Below are 20,337 nucleotides of genomic sequence, written 5' to 3' on the forward strand. Positions count from 1 at the left end.
GGAGTACCCAATAGAAACCCACGCATTCATGTAGAGCAAGTGCACATTTCACATGGTCACCCTAGGCTACAATTGACATACTGAAGAGAAGAACTTGATTAAAGAACTAGATAGGAGCTATACAGAAATTTCTCCACAAAAAGTTGAAATCCAGATCACAGTGATTGAAAAGGTTCCAAGGAATCCAATCATATTCCAAAGGAACTTCTGTAAAGCAATTGAGCTGTATAGTTTATACCCACACCCATACGTTTACAAGATTAATTTTCTTCAAGTCATGGAGTCATACAAATGTTCAGCACAACAAAGGACCTTTCAGTCCAACTTGTTCATGCTGACCAAATACCCTGAAGTAATCTAGTCCCATTTGCCAGCACTTGGCCCATATCCCTTTGAACCATCCCTATTCATATACCCATCCAGATGTCTTTTAAATGTCGTAATTGTGCTCCTCCACCATTTCCTCTGGCAGCTTGTTCCATATACTAACCACCCTCTGCGTGAAGAAGTTGCCCCTTAGGTCCTTTTTTGATTTTTTTCCCTCACCCTAAACCTATGCCCTCTAGTTCTGGACTCCTCCATCCTAAGGAAAATACTTTGCCTACCTACCCTATCCATTACCCCTTGTGATTTTATAAACCTCTATAAGGTCATCCCTCAGCCTCTGACACTCTAGGGAAAACAGCCCCAGCCTATTCAGCTTCCCCCTGTAGCTCAAACCCTCCAACCCTGACAACATGCTTGTCAATCTTTTCTGAACTCTTTCAAGTTTCACAAAATCCTCCGATCAGAGGGAGACCAGAATTGCACATATTATTCCAAAAGTGGCCTAACCAATGTCCTGAACAGGCACAACATCACCTCCCAACTCCTGTACTCTATACTCTGACCAATAAAGGAAAGCATACCAAAGGTCACCTTCACTATCCTATTTACCTGCAACTCTCCTTTCAAGGAGCTGAGAACCTGCATTCCAAGGTCTGTTTGTTCAGCAACACTCCCCAGGATCTTACCATTAAATGTATAACTCTTGCCCTGATTTAACTTCCCAAAATGCAGCACCTCACATTTATCTAAATTGAACTCAATTTGCCACTCTTTGGCCCATTGACCCATGTGATCAAGATCCCATTGCACTCTGAGGTAACCACCTTCGCTGTCCACGACACCTCCAATTTTGGTGCCGTGTGCAAACTTTCTAACTGTATCTCCTATGTTCACATCAAAGTCATTATATAAATGACGAAAAGCAGAGACCCACCACCGATGCTTGTGGCACACCACTGGTCACAGGCCTCCAGTCTGACAGCCACCCCTCACCACCACCTCTGTCTTCTACCTTTGAATCCATGCTGTACATTTCTATGCCTCAAAGAAAATTAATCTTATGAAGTTATGGGTATGGGTATAAACTGTACAGCTCTTTCAAAGCTTCAGAGCAGGTACAGGACCTTATAACCACTCCTATGGCATGAGATTCTGTAGTTCTACTATTGGACTATATTTAGTATTATTTAAGAAGAATGTTAGAGCAAAATGAGCCTAACAATATGGAATGGCCACTAGAATTAGGGATGAGATGTCAAACCAGTGGTTAGCACTGCTGCCTCACAGCGCCTGTAGACCCGGGTTCAATTCCCGACTCAGGCGACTGACTGTGTGGAGTTTGCACGTTCTCCCCGTGTCTGCGTGGGTTTCCTCCGGGTGCTCCGGTTTCCTCCCACAGTCCAAAGATGTGCGGGTCAGGTGAATTGGCCATGCTAAATTGCCCGTAGTGTTAGGTAAGGGGTAAATGTAGGGGTATGGGTGGGTTGCGCTTCGGCGGGTCGGTGTGGACTTGTTGGGCCGGAGGGCCTGTTTCCACACTGTAAGTCTAATCAAAAAGTCTAATCAATTGAACAAATATTGAGCAGATTACAGAGACAGCATGTTGACAGTAAATTATGCCTCAATATTTTTCACAGTATTCAGTAATGAACTACATTGTACATTTCTAGACGCTATTTATTAAAAGTTTTGCAGCCAAATTCTAACCAAACTAGATGTATGGAATAGGCATTAACTTCTCAAATTAACTTGTAAATAGAGTGAGAGCTCAAGATTTGGGCCCTGTTATTATCTGGGAGTGTGTGGAAGAAAGTGAAAATTGTCATAGGTGCAGAGGACCAGAGGCTGTTCTCTCATTAGAGACATGATTGGTGAGTTTTCTTAGAGGACAATGTCAAAAGGCATGGGCCTTTGTGGTGATTGCAGCCAGTACAGTAATTAAAGTCATTCTTCTTTGCAAACCAGCCATCCAAGAAGAGGGTATAACAGGATGGTAACCTGAAAAGCCTGGGAAGATTGTTCTGGTTCTTGACTTTAAACTATACTGTTTCAGCTGAAGAAATGAACAGTTGTACAAAAGCTTTCAGGTGGCATAAGTTAGAAGCAACAGTAAGAAGTGTAGGTGGTAGCAAGTAATGAGAGGGAGAAACATTAGTAAACAGTTCATTATGGTGAGTATACTCACTTTGGAACCACATATAAATTTATGTACTTTGTAAATAGTTAAAAGAGATTGGAGTTGAGACAGATGTTTGAGAGTTCCAATAGATAAATCTCTAAAAGTGATTGCATTGTTATAAAAAGTTATTAAAAAGCTAATGACTAGTGAACTTAAGGGAGCTGGAGTCCAAAGGAAAGTGGCTTGGCTCAGTGATGTAGAACCTTGGTTAGATTCCACACATTTTTAGGCACTGCACCACAGGCAGGGAATATTGACCTTGAAATGGAAATAGGCAAAATTAGAATACAAACTAAAATAATACTGGAGTTCAGGTGGTAATATTATGAGAATATGTTTCACAAAGATGACTGGCATTTCCTTAACCATAGCAATTTGACAGATAATTATATGGAGTTATTTATGCATTAAAAACATATGAAAGGCTGGACAGAGATTATTCGTTTTAGTAAGGAAATCAGAGCAACGGGGCAACAATCCAGATGTTCTAGTTAGTGTTGATGCTGGGTGCAGTGTCATTGCCTACGAATATTTCTGTATCCTGACCTTTTTGCACTTTTGTAATCAGGACATCCGATGATCACAGTTACAGCAGTGATGGATCTGTTGACCTTTCAGGGATGAAAAGGGCACATGTTCCCCTTCTATGACATACACCATGCTTAGGTAAGGTTTAATGGTCTCTAGTCTTCCAGTAGAAATCACCAGTGATAGGAGAAGATAGTAAGGTCAGGGGAAGGTGGAGTTATGATTTGTGTGGCTGTTTGTAGTACTCAGTTCAGTTACACAGTTAATTACCGAGTTGCTGTTTGATCTTTTGTGTATCATTTCTAGGCAAATATGTGGGTAAGTAGCACATATCTAGTCCTACCCTCCTGATATTGAGTGTGTTAAAGCAGTCCAAATCAGCTCATCAGAAGTTTAATTTTCTAAGCAATTATGGTGCATGTGAAGGTACCAGCTCTTCTGGTGAGTCCCTCTGCATATCTTCAGCCCCAATTTCACTCTGGATTTTGGAAGATTCAGGCCATCCTCTTAAAATTAGAGCTAGACCATTCAGGAGAAATTTCAGTACAAATGGTAATGAAATGAGGAATGCTCTTCCCTCAGGGGTCTAGGTGTTCAAGCATTGAGAACCTTGAAGACCAATAAAGATAAAAATTCATTTTTTGATTAAGTGAATCCATAAACAGAATTGAATGGAAGACCAATTTCCAGGGCTAAATGGCTTATCCCTTTTCTTATGATGTCTCAACTTCAGTTTGTACTGAAACATATAGTATTAATTTTATCAGCTTTGCAATAACTAATTTTTTTTTTCCACAGGCTTAAAGTTAAAAGTTGTATTTAACTTTCTTGAATGAGGTTGGTTTTTGAATTGAATAATTAATGGAGTTCCAAATAGAAGAATGCAAAGCATCTGCCAGATTCTAAAATGGAAATTGATAAATAATTTTCTTTTCAGGATCTAAGGAATGCAGCTGTACTAATATTTGCTAACAAGCAGGATAAAAAGTGTTGCATGTCTGCCATTGAAATTTCAAAGTTCCTTACACTAAGTACCATCAAAGATCATCCATGGCATATTCAAGCTTGCTGTGCTCTTACAGGAGAAGGGTGGGTATATTATTCCACTTTATTATCTGTAGGTATTGTAAAAATTGAGTTTTTCATTTCTGTTGTATTTTTACTTTAATCCTAATTGGCCACGATCATATTGAATAGTGGAGCAGGTAGAAGGAGCGAAAAGCCTTATTTCCTATGTCTCTGTGAAACATAAGATTCAGAGTAGTCTTGATGGGATAGATATGTAAAAGATGTTGCCTGATGAGAAATTCAAAAATCAGGGTTAACTGATTGTAAAGAAGTTTAAGTTGTTTTTAATGCATTTTTTCTGAAGACCGTGAGTCTTCAGAATTACTTCCTTACAAAGCAGTGTAAATTGTGTTTTTTGAATGTTTTATTGAAAAATGGGGCAGATGATTGGAAAGCCAGAGAGTGAAAAATTATCAAGGGTAGTTGAGAATGTGCAAACAAATTTGCAATGATCTTATTGAAGCAAACTTAAGAGGCTAAATAGCATATTCCTGTTCCTAACTCCACATTTTTCAAAACCTTGTTTTATTATTTTAGCATCCCTTTTAATGGATAGGACAAGAATTAGAATCATAGAATCCCTTTGGCTCAACAGGTCCACACCGACCCTTTGATGAGTAATCCATCCAGACCCATTGCCCGAACCTATTACTGTATATTTATCCCTAATCAAATCACCTAATCTAAACATCCCTGAACACTATAGGCAATATGGTATGGCCAATTCACCTAACCTGCACATCTTTGGAAACCGGAGCACCCAGAGGAAATCCACGCAGACACGGGGAGAATTTGCAGTTGCCCGAGGCTGGAATCAAACCCGGGTCCCCAGTGCCGTGAGGCACCAGTGCGAACCATTGAGCCACCATGCCCCCCTACCTGGTTAAATGCGCTCACTATACTTCATTTTCCAGTTAAAATGTTAATATCAGAGTACAGCACAAAGATGGAGAAGAAAATTGTTTGTAATTGATAAGATTCAAGCTGTCTTTTGGCCATTTGTTTTTCAGAACCATATGTATAGTCAGGATCACTTGAGGGAATATTAATGTTACTGAATTAGAGCTATTGTGAATGCTTGTGACAGACCATAAAAATATTTTTGTTCATTGCAGATTAATATGTAGTAACTTCTGATATTTTTAATATGGGGTTTAGTTTGTAGAGAGTGATGTAATGCATAAATAATATAAACAAAATTGCAACTAAATTAGTTGTAAAATGGCATGTGTACAGCGTTAGAACATGTGGAATGTTTTCCTTAAATCTTGCTGTTTTATACTGTTACGGCGACAATGAAGTGGGTAAAATGATAGTTTTAGCTTTTGCTTTGGGTTTTTGAAGGTATCTGCCTATCCTCTCCTTCCTCTGACTCTTTTAACTTTACCAATTTAAAGGTCTAGTATTTTAATATGGGTTTGGTGCACAGAGAATTAAAAAATACGTGTTATATAGCATGGGTATTGGAGTTTTCCAAAGACATTTCAATCGTTAGATTTTCTGTAGCATTATTTGATCTGATGCAACTGTTAAATTATCTTACTCCCAATTGAAAATTGTAACTCTTTCCCTCCTGAAGAAGGGCTTATGCCTGAAATGTCAATTCTCCTGCTCCTCGGATGCTGCCTGGCCTGCTGTGTTTTTCCAGCACCACATTTTTCAACTCTGGTCTCCAGTATCTGCAGACCTCACTTTCTCCTCTTTCCCACAGTAGTAGTATTCATAAAGCAAAGCACCTTTAAACTCAAAATTAACAACTAAAACTTTTTTTTTCCTTTGTCTAGTTTGTGTCAAGGTCTTGAATGGATGACAACCACAGTTGGAGGGAGATGAAGATATGGCTCCATAAACATGGAATTACCTTGTGCCTGTGGCAAGCTTATGAAGTTGCAAACTGCTGCATTTTGAAAAAACAAAATTAATTTAAAGCTGCTGTTACGTTTTCCAAAACATCAGTCCGCTTAATCTGTTAAATTCTGCACTATAACGATTACCTCTTGATATACATTGCACAGACATTTCATGCGTCTGTCTTGAGTGTTAACTTATAAGAAAAAATGTACTGTCCTTCCTTGTATTTACAAAACTATGTAAGCACTGAATTGAATAGATAATGTTCATTCATCTGCAGTTAATTCTTGTAGTTCACATATTTTTGCACTATATTGGTAATGTACTGACATTGTAGCATAAAATCATGAAACTAGAGTATCCTTTAAAATAAGCTAACTAGCAGATTATACACTAAAATGTGTATTCCTTTCTTCACAACTGTAACTTTTTAACATAATGTTTCCTACATATTTTTGATATAGTGCAGGTATAGTGTGTTTGTAGCTTCAGAAATTGGTTGTCACATTTGAAATGATTTAATATTTCACTTCAAAGAAGTCTTAACCATTATTTTCTTAACTTCTATATGAAATAATCCAGCATAACTACAGTATCACTAACATGGTGCAATGATTAGAATTACTTAGTTTAGGATGAATTTGACCAATGCATCTGATTATTGTTGAACAATCATAGTAAATCAGTTTTAACGTACCAGTTTTTTAAAGTGCCTACACTGATCAATCTGAATGTACCTAAGAATGAGCATTGTCAAGTATGAATGACGAAATACTTTTACAGGAAGACAAAATGGTTTCATTTGTTTTGCAAAAAGGAGCTGTCTTTAAAAAGCTTCTATTATATATTATTAAGCCATCATAGCTAAATGTTGCACAGTTTTTGTGTCAATACTACAGTTGCTGGAATGGCTGCTTATTTTCAGTTCTGCCCTGTTACAAAGATTATTCTACAGTCCATTGAATGAATTCAGCAACATTAACACTAAACACAAAGTTTGAGATTAAGTCTGAGAACCTAGGCTCATCTGTCATTGTTTCTATTTGAATCGTATTATAGAGAATTTGAGTTTAGCCTCCGAATTACTTATTATGCAACTAAGTCTACATTTTATCTGTGGCATTGGATTGCTTAGTTACCAAGATGTTTCATTTAAATCTAACGTAATCTAGAATTATGTTCTAAACACCTAATCTTTGAAAAAATTTTTGATTAAAGAATAACTTTAATCACGTATTAGAATAATGCAATGTCAATTATGTACACATGGAATTTTTGATTGAGACGCTTCACTTTAGATTGAAACGTTCACATTTTATATTTAAGTTATTTTTAAATCATATGTTTATAAGAGTTTTTTGCCTTACTATAAACTATTCTTGAAAGAACATTGGAATGTTTACCTGCTTGAATATGTTGCATTTGCATGTCCAGTTCGATTATTGCATAATGACATTTTGAATTTTTAAAATCTTGCAACATTGAACAATGTTTGATCCACAAATAAATTCTAAAGTGCTCTTCACTCTTCAGTATGACTTATGTAAAAGTTCATCGCAATGGTTTCTGCGGTGGTGTTGATCAAGTGCCATGCACTCTCATGGAGTTGATTGCCTTTGGCATTGTTCCACTACTTGCTTTGTCTTTATTGTGTTTTTTTTTCCCATTCAGTAATTTTCAATGATGATTCTCACTGTCTCATTTAAGAAGTTACACTCTTTTTCTGTAATTTTACAATACTCTCCGATGTTTGTATTTGTCACTAAGATAAACATTTATAAAATAATTTGGGAACTTGGGTTCTAAATTAGTGAAAAATGGATTTTTGATTTTCAACTCTGCGAAGGTGTTAAAAACTCTTAAATGAGAGGGCCAAAACATGCATTTCTAAGAAATCATGTGACTCAAATTGCATACTTGGACAAGCTACCTGGTGAGGTAATTAGAGTTATAGAGTCACAGATGTACAGCATGGAAACAGACCCGTCGATCCAACCTGTCCATGCCAAGCAGATATCCCTACCCAATCTAGTCCCACCTGCCAGCACATGGCCCATATCCCACCAAATCCTTCCTATTCATATATCCATCCAAATGCCTCTTAAATGTACTAGCCTCTACCATTCCCTCTGGCCGCTCATTCCATACATGTATCACCCTCTGGGTGAAAAAGTTACCCCATGGATTTCCCCTCTCAGCCTAAACCTGTGCCGTCTAGTTCTGGACTCCCCCATCTCTGGGAAAAGACTTTGTCTATTTATCCTAACCTCTATAAGGTCACCCTTCAGCCTCCAATGCTGCAGGGAAAACAGCCCCAGCCTGTTCAGCCTCTCTCAATAGCTGAAATCCTCCAATCCTGGCAACATCCTTGTAAATCTTTTCTGATCCCTTTCACGTTTCACATCTTTCTGATAGGAAGGAGACCAGAATTGCATGCAATATTCCAAATATGTCCTAACCAATGTGCTGTACAGCCACAATATGAACTCCCAACTACTATACTCAATACTCTAACCAATAGAGGAAAGCATACCAAATGCCTTCTTCACTATCCTATCTACCTGTGACTCCACATTCAAGAACCTGCACTGGAAGGTCTCTTCGTTCAGCAACACTCCCTAGGACCTTACCATTAAGTGTATAAGTCCGGCTAAGATTTGCTTTCTCAAAATGCAGCACCTCGGACTTAGCTGAATGAAGCACAATCTGCCACTTCTCAGCCTGTTGGCCCATCTGATCAAGATCCTGTTGTAATCTGAGGTAACCATCTTAACTGTGCACTACACCTTCAATTGCTAAACTATTTTCTATGTTGAGCTTTCACAATGCAGGAAAAGAGATATCAGAAACAGTTTGGTTCAAAAGAGCAGAATCCATACTAACTGATGTTTTCCAGCAGCCTTGAACTAGTCAAAGTAACTGAAAAAAAAATCCAAAGTTCTTTTGCTTCAGCTTATTGGGAATGGCCTACGTCTGTGTCAGGAAGAATGAGAGAATTGCATCTGGTGAATTTGCAGCAAAGATCTGATGTGGACTCATCAGTTGAGTAAAGAGTGATTTTACAGTTGAGTCGTTTAAAAAAAAGAGTATTGCTTGGATAAAGGATTGTTTCATTTTGCTATTTATGAAGAGATCTTTCCAAATGGTCTTTTATACAGCTTTGATTTTTTTTCTCTTTTGTTAAAAGTACATTGGCAGCTTCGTATGAATATGTTCAGTAGATAACTAACCAAATTATAAAAATAACCTTTATGGTTTCTTGAGCCATCTCTGGAATCTGACTTGAGAATTACCATTAGCTGGTTCATAAAGTGGTGACTCTTAACAGCACAGAAATTCAGTGAAGAATCTTTAAACAAGTGGAGGTTCAAAGCATAAAATCATGAGGAATGAAATATATTACACAGATTGGAATTTCAAAATGATTTTGACTTGGTAAGATTGCATAGAAAATCTAGTGGATTATTTAAAATCTTTGCAGAGGTTACATTGGTTGATAAAATTGTCAGGTAAAGTCTGTAGATAAATTGGTGGTGGAAAAAACATGATCTCAAGAGTGAGAGCGTTTGTAAGATGGTATAAAATTATGTCTTAAAGAGGTGGGTAACCTGAAATTGATACGCCAACTGCGAGGGATGGCTGGGTTCAGTTGAATGGAAAATTATGGAAAGAATTTAAAGGGGAAGAAGACTCAGGAAAGGTTATTAAATTTTCCAAAACAAGTCATAAGATATAGAGTATGAATAAAATTAGGAATCTAACTTCAGGCATGCAAATAAGGAAACAACTATGAGAAGAGGGTGAGACAACACAAATGAGGGCATCATACATAAGTGCATACGGTATACAAAAGAGGTTAAATGAGTTTTATAGTGCAGATTGAAATTGGGTATGATTTTGTGGGCATCACAGAGATATGACTGTAAGGGAATCAAGGCTGGGAACTAAATATCCATGGATATATATCCTATCGAAAGGGAAGAAAGGGTTCAGAAAAAATTTACAAGGATGTTGTCAGGGTTGGAGGGTTTGAGGTATCGGGAGAGGCTGAATAGGCTGGAGCCATTTTCCCTCGAGAGTCAGAAGCTGAGGGGTGACCTTATCGAAGTTTATAAAATCATGAGGGGCATGGATAAGGTGAATAACCAAGGTCTTTTCTCCAGTGTATCAGAGACCAAATTTGAGGGCCCAGGTTTAAGGTAAAATAAGAAAGATTTAAAAAGGACCTTGAGGGAACTTTTTCATGTAAAGGGTGGTGCATGTATGGAATGAGCTGCCAGAGGAAGTGATGGAGGTTTGTACAATTAAAACATTTAACACACATTTGGATGGGTACATGAATAGGAAGGGTTTAGAGGAATATGGACCAAATGCTGTCAAATGGGACTAGATTAATTTAGGATATCTGGTTAGTATGGATGAGTAGGACTGAATGATCCATTTCCATGCTGCAAATCTCTAACAGGCAGATGGACAGGGGAGACATGGTTGGCTTGTTAATAAGATGTGAAATTGCGTTGATAATCACCAGTGCTATAGGTTTAAACAGCATAGAATCTGTGTAGGGAGAGTTGAGGAACCACGAAGGCAAGAAGACCCTTTTATGTACTGACCTCCGAGAATATATTCAGAGTGTAGGCAGAAAATAAATCAAGAGATTGTTCCTTTCTTACCTGCCTTTTCTAATAATAATGGGGGATCTCAACATGCGGGCAGACTGGGAAAATCAAGTTGGTAGTGGATTCCCAAAAAAGGAGTTTGTGGATAGTCTACAAGAGGGGATTTGTTTTGGAGCAGCTTGTGAAAGAGCCCACTACGAAACAGGCAATTCTAGATTTGGTGATGTGTAATGAGGCAGACTTTATTAGGGAGCTGAAGGTAAAGGAAACTCCTTAGGGCAGTGACCTTAATATGATAGAATTCACCTTTGCAATTTGAGAAGGAGAAGCTGGAATCAAATGTAACAGTATTACAACTGAGTAAAGGAAATAACAAAGACGTGAGGAAGGAGCTGGCCAGAGTTGATTGGAAAGGTAGCTTAGCAGGGAAGGTGGTGGAGCAATAATGACAGGAGTTTCTGGTCGTAATTCAGGAGATACAGCAGGAATTCATCCCAAGGAAGAAGAAGTATACAAAGGGGAGGACGAGATAACCATGCTGACAGGGGAAGTCAGGGACAGCATGAAAGCAAAAGAGAAAGCCACAATGTGGTCAAGATTAGTAGGAAGACCTTAAAAGCCAATAGAGTCCAACTAAAAAAGCAATAAGGGGGAAGAATATGAAATAGGAGAGTAAGATAGCTAGTAATAAAAAATTGCAAGAGTTATTTTAGATGTATAGAAGATAAAAAGGCAAAAATAGACCCTGGACCACTGGAAAACAAGGCTGGAGGAGTCAAAATGGGGACAAAGAAATGGTGGAGGAGCTGAATATATCCTTTGTATCAGTCTTCACAGTGAAAGGTACCTGCAGCATACCAGAACTTCAAGAGAGTCAGGAGGTAGAGATGAATGTAGTGGTCATCACTAAGTCGAAGGTGCTGGGGAAATTGAAAGGTCTGAAGCAGAAAAATCACCTGGACTGGATAGACTACAGCCCAGAGTTCTGAAGGACATGGTCAAGGAGATCATAGAGGTATTGGTGATCTTTCAGGAATCACTGGAGTCAGTATCAGTGAATGTTCCAGAAGACTGGAAAATGGCTAATGTGACACTATGTTTAAAAAGGGAGGTTAAGAGAAGATGGTAAATTATAAGCCAGTTAGCCTGACCTTGGTCATAGAGTCATGGAGCTGTACGGCACAGAAACAGACCCTTCGGTCCACCTCGTCCATGCCGACCAGATGTACTAAATTTTTCTACTCCCATTTGCCAGCACTTGGCCCATATCCCCCTAATCCTTTCCTATCCATGTCCCCATCCAGCTGCCTTTTAAATGCTGTCATTGTACCAGCCTCCACCACTTCCTTTGGCAGCTCATTCCATAAACGCACCACCCTCTGTGTGAAAACATTTCTCCTTAGGTCCTCTTTAAATCTTTCCCTTCTCACCTTAAATCTTTGCTCTCATTTTCCACCCCAGGGAAAATACTTCATCTATTCACCTTATCTATGCCCCTCAAGATTTTATAAACCTCTATAAGGTCACCCCTCATCTTCTGACATTCCAGCCCCTGCCTGTTCAGCCTCTCCCTGTAGCTCAAACCGTCCAACCCTGGCAACATCCTTGTAAATCTTTTCTGAACCCTTTCAAATTTCGCAACATTCTTCCTATAGCAGGGGGACCAGAAATGCGTGCAATATTCCATATAGAGGAAGAAAGGAATGTTGGGTTAGATGAGAAAGAGCAGAGGAGGCTTGATTGGAGCAAGATTGGTTTCTGATCATCTGTCATTTCATCTCTTACCTTGCTTCCCCACTGTCTTTGAGCCCCTGCCCTGCAGCTCAACTCAAGGTTAAAAAACAGCACTTTATTTTTTGATAGAGCTCTGAATTTATTAATTTCACATCATAGCATGGGGCCAATTTTCTTTCCTTTACTTTACATTTTTGGGTCTCATTCTTGTCTTTGCATTTGGCTTTTTGTCATTCTCATACCTCTTCAAGATACATCTTTTATCTCATAGACTGTCCCATTCCCACTCCTTTTGCCCTCACGTGGGGCATCCTTTTGCCAACTAGTATCTCCTGAATTCCACACGATCATAAACCTCCCTCCTGTCCCCATTGTTAAGAATTTAGTATTCATTAATAAGGATGAGATTGTGGAGCATTTAGAAATGCATGATAAAATAGGTCTGAGTCAGCTCTGGACTAAGTGCATGTAAATAGATTAGTATAATTTGCGGTTGACATAGACATAGAGGGTTGAAGGGCCTGTTTCCAATCTATATGACTCTGTGAATCTGACTATAATCGATATGTGTTACTAAACCCGTTTTCTACACTCTTGTCTCCCACTGAATTGTGCTTCAAACTACAAAATAAATTTCCTTGTTAAATATGTCCACAAAATATCTGATGGCAGATATGCTACTTCTATACTAAGTCAGCACTGAATAGAGCTCCTCTTTGTTCTTATAACTAAATGATATTACAAGTGAGAAAAAAGATTGTTAGAACGACACACCCTTCTACTCAGTGATAATGGCACAATTACAATTTTACATCAGTAGGATGATTGATCTTGACGATTATTGAAAATGTTGATTAACAAATCCCCTTCTTAAATGGCATTTGTGGACAGCCATGGTTGAACATGGTTTATTGTGAGGGTACTACCAATTAGAATTTTCACTAAGATTTACTTGAAAGTAATTTCTCCCTTGACATCGCATGCAGTCAAAATGAAGTGCAAACTCGAAAACTAGTAAACAAAAGTATGTGTACTGCACAAAATCAAAACAACCATTCAAACATCCATTATATTCCCACCAATTCACTACACATAATATTGACATTAACTACCATGACTTTGAGGGAATAGTTTACTTCTATCTCTTCCCACTTTTCCCTGTCCATATTCCTTCCCTCCTTCCCCTACAGACTGTTTACCCCTCCTTTTCTTTACTCCTCATTCCTTTCTCCTTCATTCCCTATGCTAATGTATCATAGAAATCACATGACACCAAACTGTAGTCCAACAGGTTTATTTGAAATCACAAGCTTTCGGAGTGTAGGCTTATGATTTCAAATAAATCTGTTGGACCACAATCCAGTGTTGTGTGATTTCTGATTTTGTTCACCCCAGTGCAACACTGACACCTCTATATCATATCTCTTTCATGCCCTCTTTCATTGATTTATAGATTCATACAGTACAGAAACAGACCCTTCAGTCTGTGCTGACTAGACATCCCAAACTGACCTAGTCCCATTTTCCAGCATTTGGCCTATATCCCTCTAAACATTTCCTATTCATATACACATTCAGATGCCTTTTAAATGTTGTAATTGTACCAGTTTTCAAAACATTCTCTGGCATCTCATTCCATACAAACAATACTCGCTACATGAAAAAGTTGCTCCTTAGATCCCTTTTAAATCTTCCCCCTCTTGTCTTAAACCTATGTCCTCTGGTTTTGGACTCCACCACCCTTGGTAAAAGATCTTCCCTTCTATTATCCTCTCACTCTCCCATATGACCTTAGTTTGTTTCTCTCTACTTAATCTCTCCATGTCATAATTCCTCCCTGTTACTCCCTCAATCCTTATCCATCTTATTCTCATAGTCTCTATCCATCCACTCCCATCTTACTACCCTCATTTCGCATCTTCATCCTTTCCTCTTCTTTTTCCATCTCTGTCTGTGGCACTCCTCTCCTTGTCCACGTTTACACAGCCATACCCCAGATGGGTATAAATCCAAATCCCTCTTTCCCTCATCCTCTTAACTGGATAAAAACTGCGGTACAAAACTCAGCTTCCATGTGCGGCCTTTTGTTCTTCACATTTCCTTTCAAAATAAGATTTTAATCACACCTGATGTAATCCAGGACCAAAGTGCTTTTTATTTGCTTTTACTTGCTAAATTGATAGTATTATAACACCCAAACACTAATCCTGCAGGTACTCATGTTCTCAAAAATAATTCATTGTGTGGAGACCATAGGATTTAGGAACAGGAGAGTAGGCAGTTCTGCTCCTTGAGTTCGATAGGATCATGGCTGATCTGACATTTCAATTTCACTTTCCTCCCATTTCCCTGCTGATAAAGAATTTGTCACAGGCTTAAATATGTACAAGGACTCTGCTCCCACAGTTCACTATGGCAAGGAGTTCCAAAGACTCTCACCCCTCGGAGAAGAATTCCTCCTCCTCTCAGCCTGAAATCGGCAGCCCTTTATTCTCAGACGATGGTCTAAACGACATTAGTGTGCCAGATGGCTTTTTCCCAACAATCACAACAGATTCATGGGCATTATTAGACCCTTAATTTCATATTTTTATTGAATTCAAATGACACTGTCTTCAAATGCAGGTCCCCATAATTTTACCTTTGTCTTTGGATTAACAGTCCAACAGTAATATGCTCAACCATTGCCACCTTTTGTTCAAGAAATTCAACTGTAGGAAACTTCAGCCCTTCAAAACCTTTTACTCTGCTATTGAGTGCTATGCCTTTCATTAATGTGAGTCTTTAATAGAACATAGAACAATACAGCGCAGAACAGGCCCTTCGGCCCTCGATGTTGCGCTATCCTGTGAACTATTCTCAGCTTGTCCCAAAATCATCCATGTGCTTATCTAAGGATTGTTTAAGTCTCCCTAATGTGGCTGAGTTGATTACATTAGCAGGCAGGGCATTCCACGCCCTTACCACTCTCTGCGTAAAGAACCTGCCACTGACATCTGTCTTAAATCTATCACCCCTCAATTTGTAGTTATGCCCCCTTGTACAAGCTGACGTCATCATCCTAGGAAAACAACTTTCACTGTCTACCCTATCTAATCCTCTGATCATCTCATATGTCTCTATCAAATCCCCTCTTAGCCTTCTTGCCAATGAGAATAGGTTTAAGTCTCTCAGCCTTTCCTCATAAGACATTCCCTCCAGACCAGGCAACATCCTGGTAAATCTCCTCTACACCGTTTCCAATGCTTCCACATCCTTCCCGAAATGTGGGGGCCAGAACTGTACAAAATATTCCAAGTGCGGCCACACCAGCGTTTTGTATAGTTGCAGCATGATATTGCGGCTCCGGAACTCAATCCCGCTACAAATGAAACCTAACACACCGTATGCCTTCTTGATAGCACTATCCACCTGGGTGGCAACTTTCAGGGATCTATGTACATGGACTCCAAGATCCCTCTGCACATCCACACTACCTAGAATCTTTCCAATGACCTAGTACTCTGCCTTCCTGTTATTCTTCCCAAAGTACATCACCTCACATTTAGCTACATTGAACTCTATTTGCCACCTCTCAACCCAATTCTGCAGTTTATCCAAGTCCCCCGCAACCTGTAACATTTTTCTACACTCCACGACTCCACCGATTTTAGTGTTGTCTGCAAATCTATCCACCTATGCCTGTGTCTTAGTCATTTATAAAAATGACAAACAGCAGTGATCCCAAAACAGATCCTTGTGGCATACCACTAGGAACTGGACTCCAGGCTGAATATATTCCATCAACCACCACTTGCTGCCTTCTTTCAGAAAGCCAGTTTCTAATCCTAACTGTGAAATTACCCTCAATTCCATGCCTCTGCATTTTCTCGAACAACCTACCATGTGGAACCTTATCAAAGGCTTTACTGAAGTCCATGTATACCACGTCAACTGCCCTACCCTCATCTACATGCTTGGTCTACATGGATGGAAACATTCTATCCTTTGCTAGTCTAGCCTACACGTAACTCCAAACACACAGTTTTGAATTAACCTGGAGTATCAACCAGTTCAAGGGCAACTAGAGATGGGCCACAGGTAGCAACCTAATCCACGATACTCACATCTCAAAGGAATAAGAAATTCCAGATCAGAAAGAAAATACATTACCACGGTACTCCTTTTGGGTGGCATGTTAAATACAACAGTGATTTATAAACCACACTTAGAGCATGCAAACCAGTCACAGAGCCATAGTTGTACAGCACAGAAACAGACCCCACAATCCAACTTGTTCATGCTGACCAGATATCATAAATTAATGTAGTCCCAATTGCCAGCATTTCTATATCCCTCTAAACCTTTCCTATTCATCTACCCATCCAGATGCCTGTTAAAAATGTTTTTATTGTAGCAGCACCCATCACTTTCTCTGGCAGCTCATTCTATACACACACCACCCTTTGCATCTAAAGTTGCCCCTTAGGTTCCATTTATATCTTGCCTCACTCACCTTAAACCGATGCCCTACCCCTATTTAGACTCCTTACCCTGGGAAAAAGACCTTGGCTATTCACCCTATCTGTGCCCCTCATGTTTTAAGATTCTCGATAAGGTCATTCTTTCAGGCTCTGATGCCCCAGGGAAAATATCCTCAGTCTAGTTAGCCTTTCCCTTTAGGTTAAACCCTCCAACCCTGGCAACATTTTTGTAAATCTTTTCTGCATCCTTTCCCTAACTTGTGTAGATTTCTAAGCTTATACACTTTGTATTTCTGCAGGATATAATCTGTTGGAAAATGACATATTGCTATTTGCTGAACCTGGAGTATTAATAAAAATTGGCAGTGTTCAGTTCTGATGAGAATACAAACATTTACTGCCATCTGCAGGATAGATGTGAGATCCTTCTTTGTAGAATGGATAGCAGTGGATTGACACAAAGAAAATGAAATGGAAGAAAGCTGTTTATGAGAGAAAGCTAGTTAGTAACATTTTTAAAAAGCAAGAATTTCTACCACTATTTGAATAGGACAAGTGTAACTAAAGTTGGTGTTGGTCCTTGTAGACTGAGTCTGGGAAATTGATCATGGAAAGCAAAGAACTGGAGAGGTTTTAAAGAAGTATTTCACGTCTGACAGTGCTAAAAGATTTAGAAGATTTTTTAAAGGTAAGGGGAAAACTAAAGCATGATCAGGATGGATGAATTTGAAGGAAGCATCGTTACCAGGAATAGTGACCAGGAAACATTAGGTTTTAAAGGATAACGAGAATCCATAATTGAATGACCTGCATCCAAGAGACATAAAATATGTGGCAGCAAGGATTGGAGATGGATTGGCAATAATTTTCCAAAATTCCATAATTTTGATAGGGTTCTAGTAAATTGGAAAACAGCAAAGGTAACACCATCATTCAAAAGAGAGCAATGGTTGAATACAGGAAGCTATAGATCTGTTACCCTAACATTTGTCAAAGGAAAAGTGCTATAAATCATTAAGGACGTTATTCAGGATACTTAGAAAACCACAATCTGATCAGGAAGAGCTATGAAAGAGAAATTTTGGGAGGCTTAGCATCCAAGATGAAGAGAGTGCAATGGGATCTTGATCAGATGGGCCAATGGGCAAAGGAGCGGCAGATGGAATTTAATTAAAACAAATGTGATGTGCTGCATTTTGGAAAGGCAAATCAGGGCAGGACTTATACACTTAATGGCAAAGTCCTGGGATGCATTGCTGAACAAAGAGACCTTGGAGTGCAGGTTCATATTTCCTTGCAAGTAGAGTCACAAGTACGTAGGATAGTGAAGAAGGTGTTTGGTATGCTTCCCTTTATTGGTCAGAGCATTGAGTATAGCAGTTGGGAGGTCATGTTGTGGCTGTGCAGGACATTGGTTCAGCCATTTTTGGAATATTATGTGCAATTCTGGTCTCCTTCCTATAGGAAGAATGTTGTGAAACTTGAAAGGGTTCAGAAAAGATTTACAAGGATGTTGCCAGGGTTGGAGGGCTTGAGCTATAGGGAGAGGATGAATAGGCTGGGGCTGTAATCCCGGAAGGGGCAGAGGCTGAGGGTTGACCTTATGGAGGTTTATAAAATCATGAGGGGCATGGATAGGGTAAATAGACAAAGTGTTTTCTCTGGTGGGGGGAGCCCAGAACTAGAGGGCATAGGTTTAGGGTGAGAGGGGAAAGAATTATAAGGGACCTAAGGGCAATGTTTTCATGCAGAGAGTGGTGCGTGTGTGTATCAAGCTGCCAGAAGAAGTGGTGGAGGCTGTTACAAATGCAACATTTAAATGGCATATGGATGGGTAAATGAATAGGAAAAGTTTAGAGGGATATGGGCCAAATACTGGCAAATGGGACTAGAGTAATTTAGGCTATCTGGTTGACATGGACAAATTGGAACGAAGGGTCTGTATCAGTGCTGTACATCTCTAGGACTCTGTGACTCTATCTTTCCTGTAGCAGGGAGACCAGAATTACACGCAGTACTCCAAAAGTATCCTAACCAATGTGCTGTACAGCCACAATATGAACTCCCAACTACTATACTCAATGCACTGACCAACAAAAGAAAGCATACCTGTCGCCTTTTTCACTGACCTATTCACCTGTGATTCCCTTTCAAGGAACAATTACCTGCACTCCAAGGTCTCTTTGTTCAGCAACACTCCCCAGGACTTTACCATTAAGTGTATAAGTCCTGGCCTGATTTGTCTTTCAAAAATGTAGCACATCACATTTATCTAAATTAAACTCCATTTGCCACTCCTCAGCCCATTAGCCCATCTGATGAAAATCCCATTGTACTCTGTGAAACTTGAAAAGGTTCAGAAAAGGTTTACAATGAATTTTAAATGAATAGGAAGGGTTTAGCGGGATTGGGGAAAATGCTGGCAAATGGGACTAAATTTATTTAGGATATCTGGATTGCATGGACGAGTTGGACCGAAGGGTCTGTTTCTGTACTGCATGTCTCCATGATGATGAAAGGGAATTGTTCTATAAACGGGAAGAAGTGGAGGAATTCAGCAAGTCTGGGAGAGTTGTTGAACAGTGTAACATAGGGAGTGAAGAGGTATTGGAGGTTTTGGCAGGTTTAAAAGTGGACAAATCCCCAGGCGTCAGTGAGTTGTGTCCCAGGATGCTGCAGGAGACAAGGGAGGAAATTAAAGGGCTCTGACAATACTTTTTAAAATTCCCTTCTGACAACTGCAGTGCCAGAGGACTGGAGGACCAAGGAACTATAGACCAATGAGCCTCACATGAGTGGTAGGGAAACTATTGGAGAAAACTTTGAAAGTGAGAATTAATCTTCACTTAGAGAGCAAGGTTTTGATCAGGAATAGTCAGCATGGTTTTTTTCAGAGGGAGATCGTAGGCAATAAATTTGATTAAATTCTTTGAGGAGTTGGCAGGGTGTGTAAATGAGGATATGGTAGTTTGCATGGATGTCAGCAAAACCTTTGACAAGGTTCCACAAGGGAAGACTGATAAAGAAAGTAAAAGCTCATAGAGTGAGCTTTTTTAGAGTGAGAGGGGAAAGATTTAAAATGGACCTAAGGGGCAATTTTTTCATGCAGAGGATGGTGCATGTATGGAATGAGCTGCCAGAGAAAGTGGTGGAGGCTGCTACAATTACAACTTTTAAGAGGCATCTGAGTGGGTATATTAATAGAAAGGGTTTAGCGGGATATGGGCCAAGTACTGGCAAATGGAACTAGATTAATTTAGTATATCTGGTCAGCATGGACGAGTTGGACCAAAGCATCTATTTCCGTGCTGTACATCTCTATGACTGTATAACGATAGGGTTGGACAGATGAGCATATCAGTGGCAGATAGAATTTAACCCCAAAAAGTGTGAGTGGATGCATTTTGAAAGCACAAGACCAAAGACTACCCAATGAATGACGGGATGTTAGGAAGTTCAAAGGGCTTCCTGTCCACAGATCCCAAAAACAGCAGGACAGGATAATAGGGTGGTCAAGAAGGCATTCAGAAAACTTGCTATAATCAAGTATGGCGTAAATTATAACAGC

At 39.4% G+C, this 20,337-nt stretch overlaps 1 protein-coding gene across 1 annotated transcript in view; it reads left to right on the forward strand.

Annotated features, from left to right (window-relative positions):
- The window catches only part of LOC132816114 (ADP-ribosylation factor-like protein 5B), a 45,110-nt gene extending 39,055 nt beyond the window's left edge, over positions 1-6,055 (forward strand). Inside the window, exons 5-6 of the mRNA XM_060825571.1 lie at positions 3,972-4,123; positions 5,887-6,055. Of these exons, the coding sequence (XP_060681554.1) occupies positions 3,972-4,123; positions 5,887-5,935 (201 nt within the window). The 3' untranslated portion in view covers positions 5,936-6,055. The remainder of the gene's footprint in view (positions 1-3,971; positions 4,124-5,886) is intronic.
- The last annotated feature ends 14,282 nt before the right edge of the window (positions 6,056-20,337 follow it).

Source organism: Hemiscyllium ocellatum, chromosome 5, assembly GCF_020745735.1.
Source record: "Hemiscyllium ocellatum isolate sHemOce1 chromosome 5, sHemOce1.pat.X.cur, whole genome shotgun sequence".
In the NCBI taxonomy this organism is placed as follows: domain Eukaryota; kingdom Metazoa; phylum Chordata; class Chondrichthyes; order Orectolobiformes; family Hemiscylliidae; genus Hemiscyllium; species Hemiscyllium ocellatum.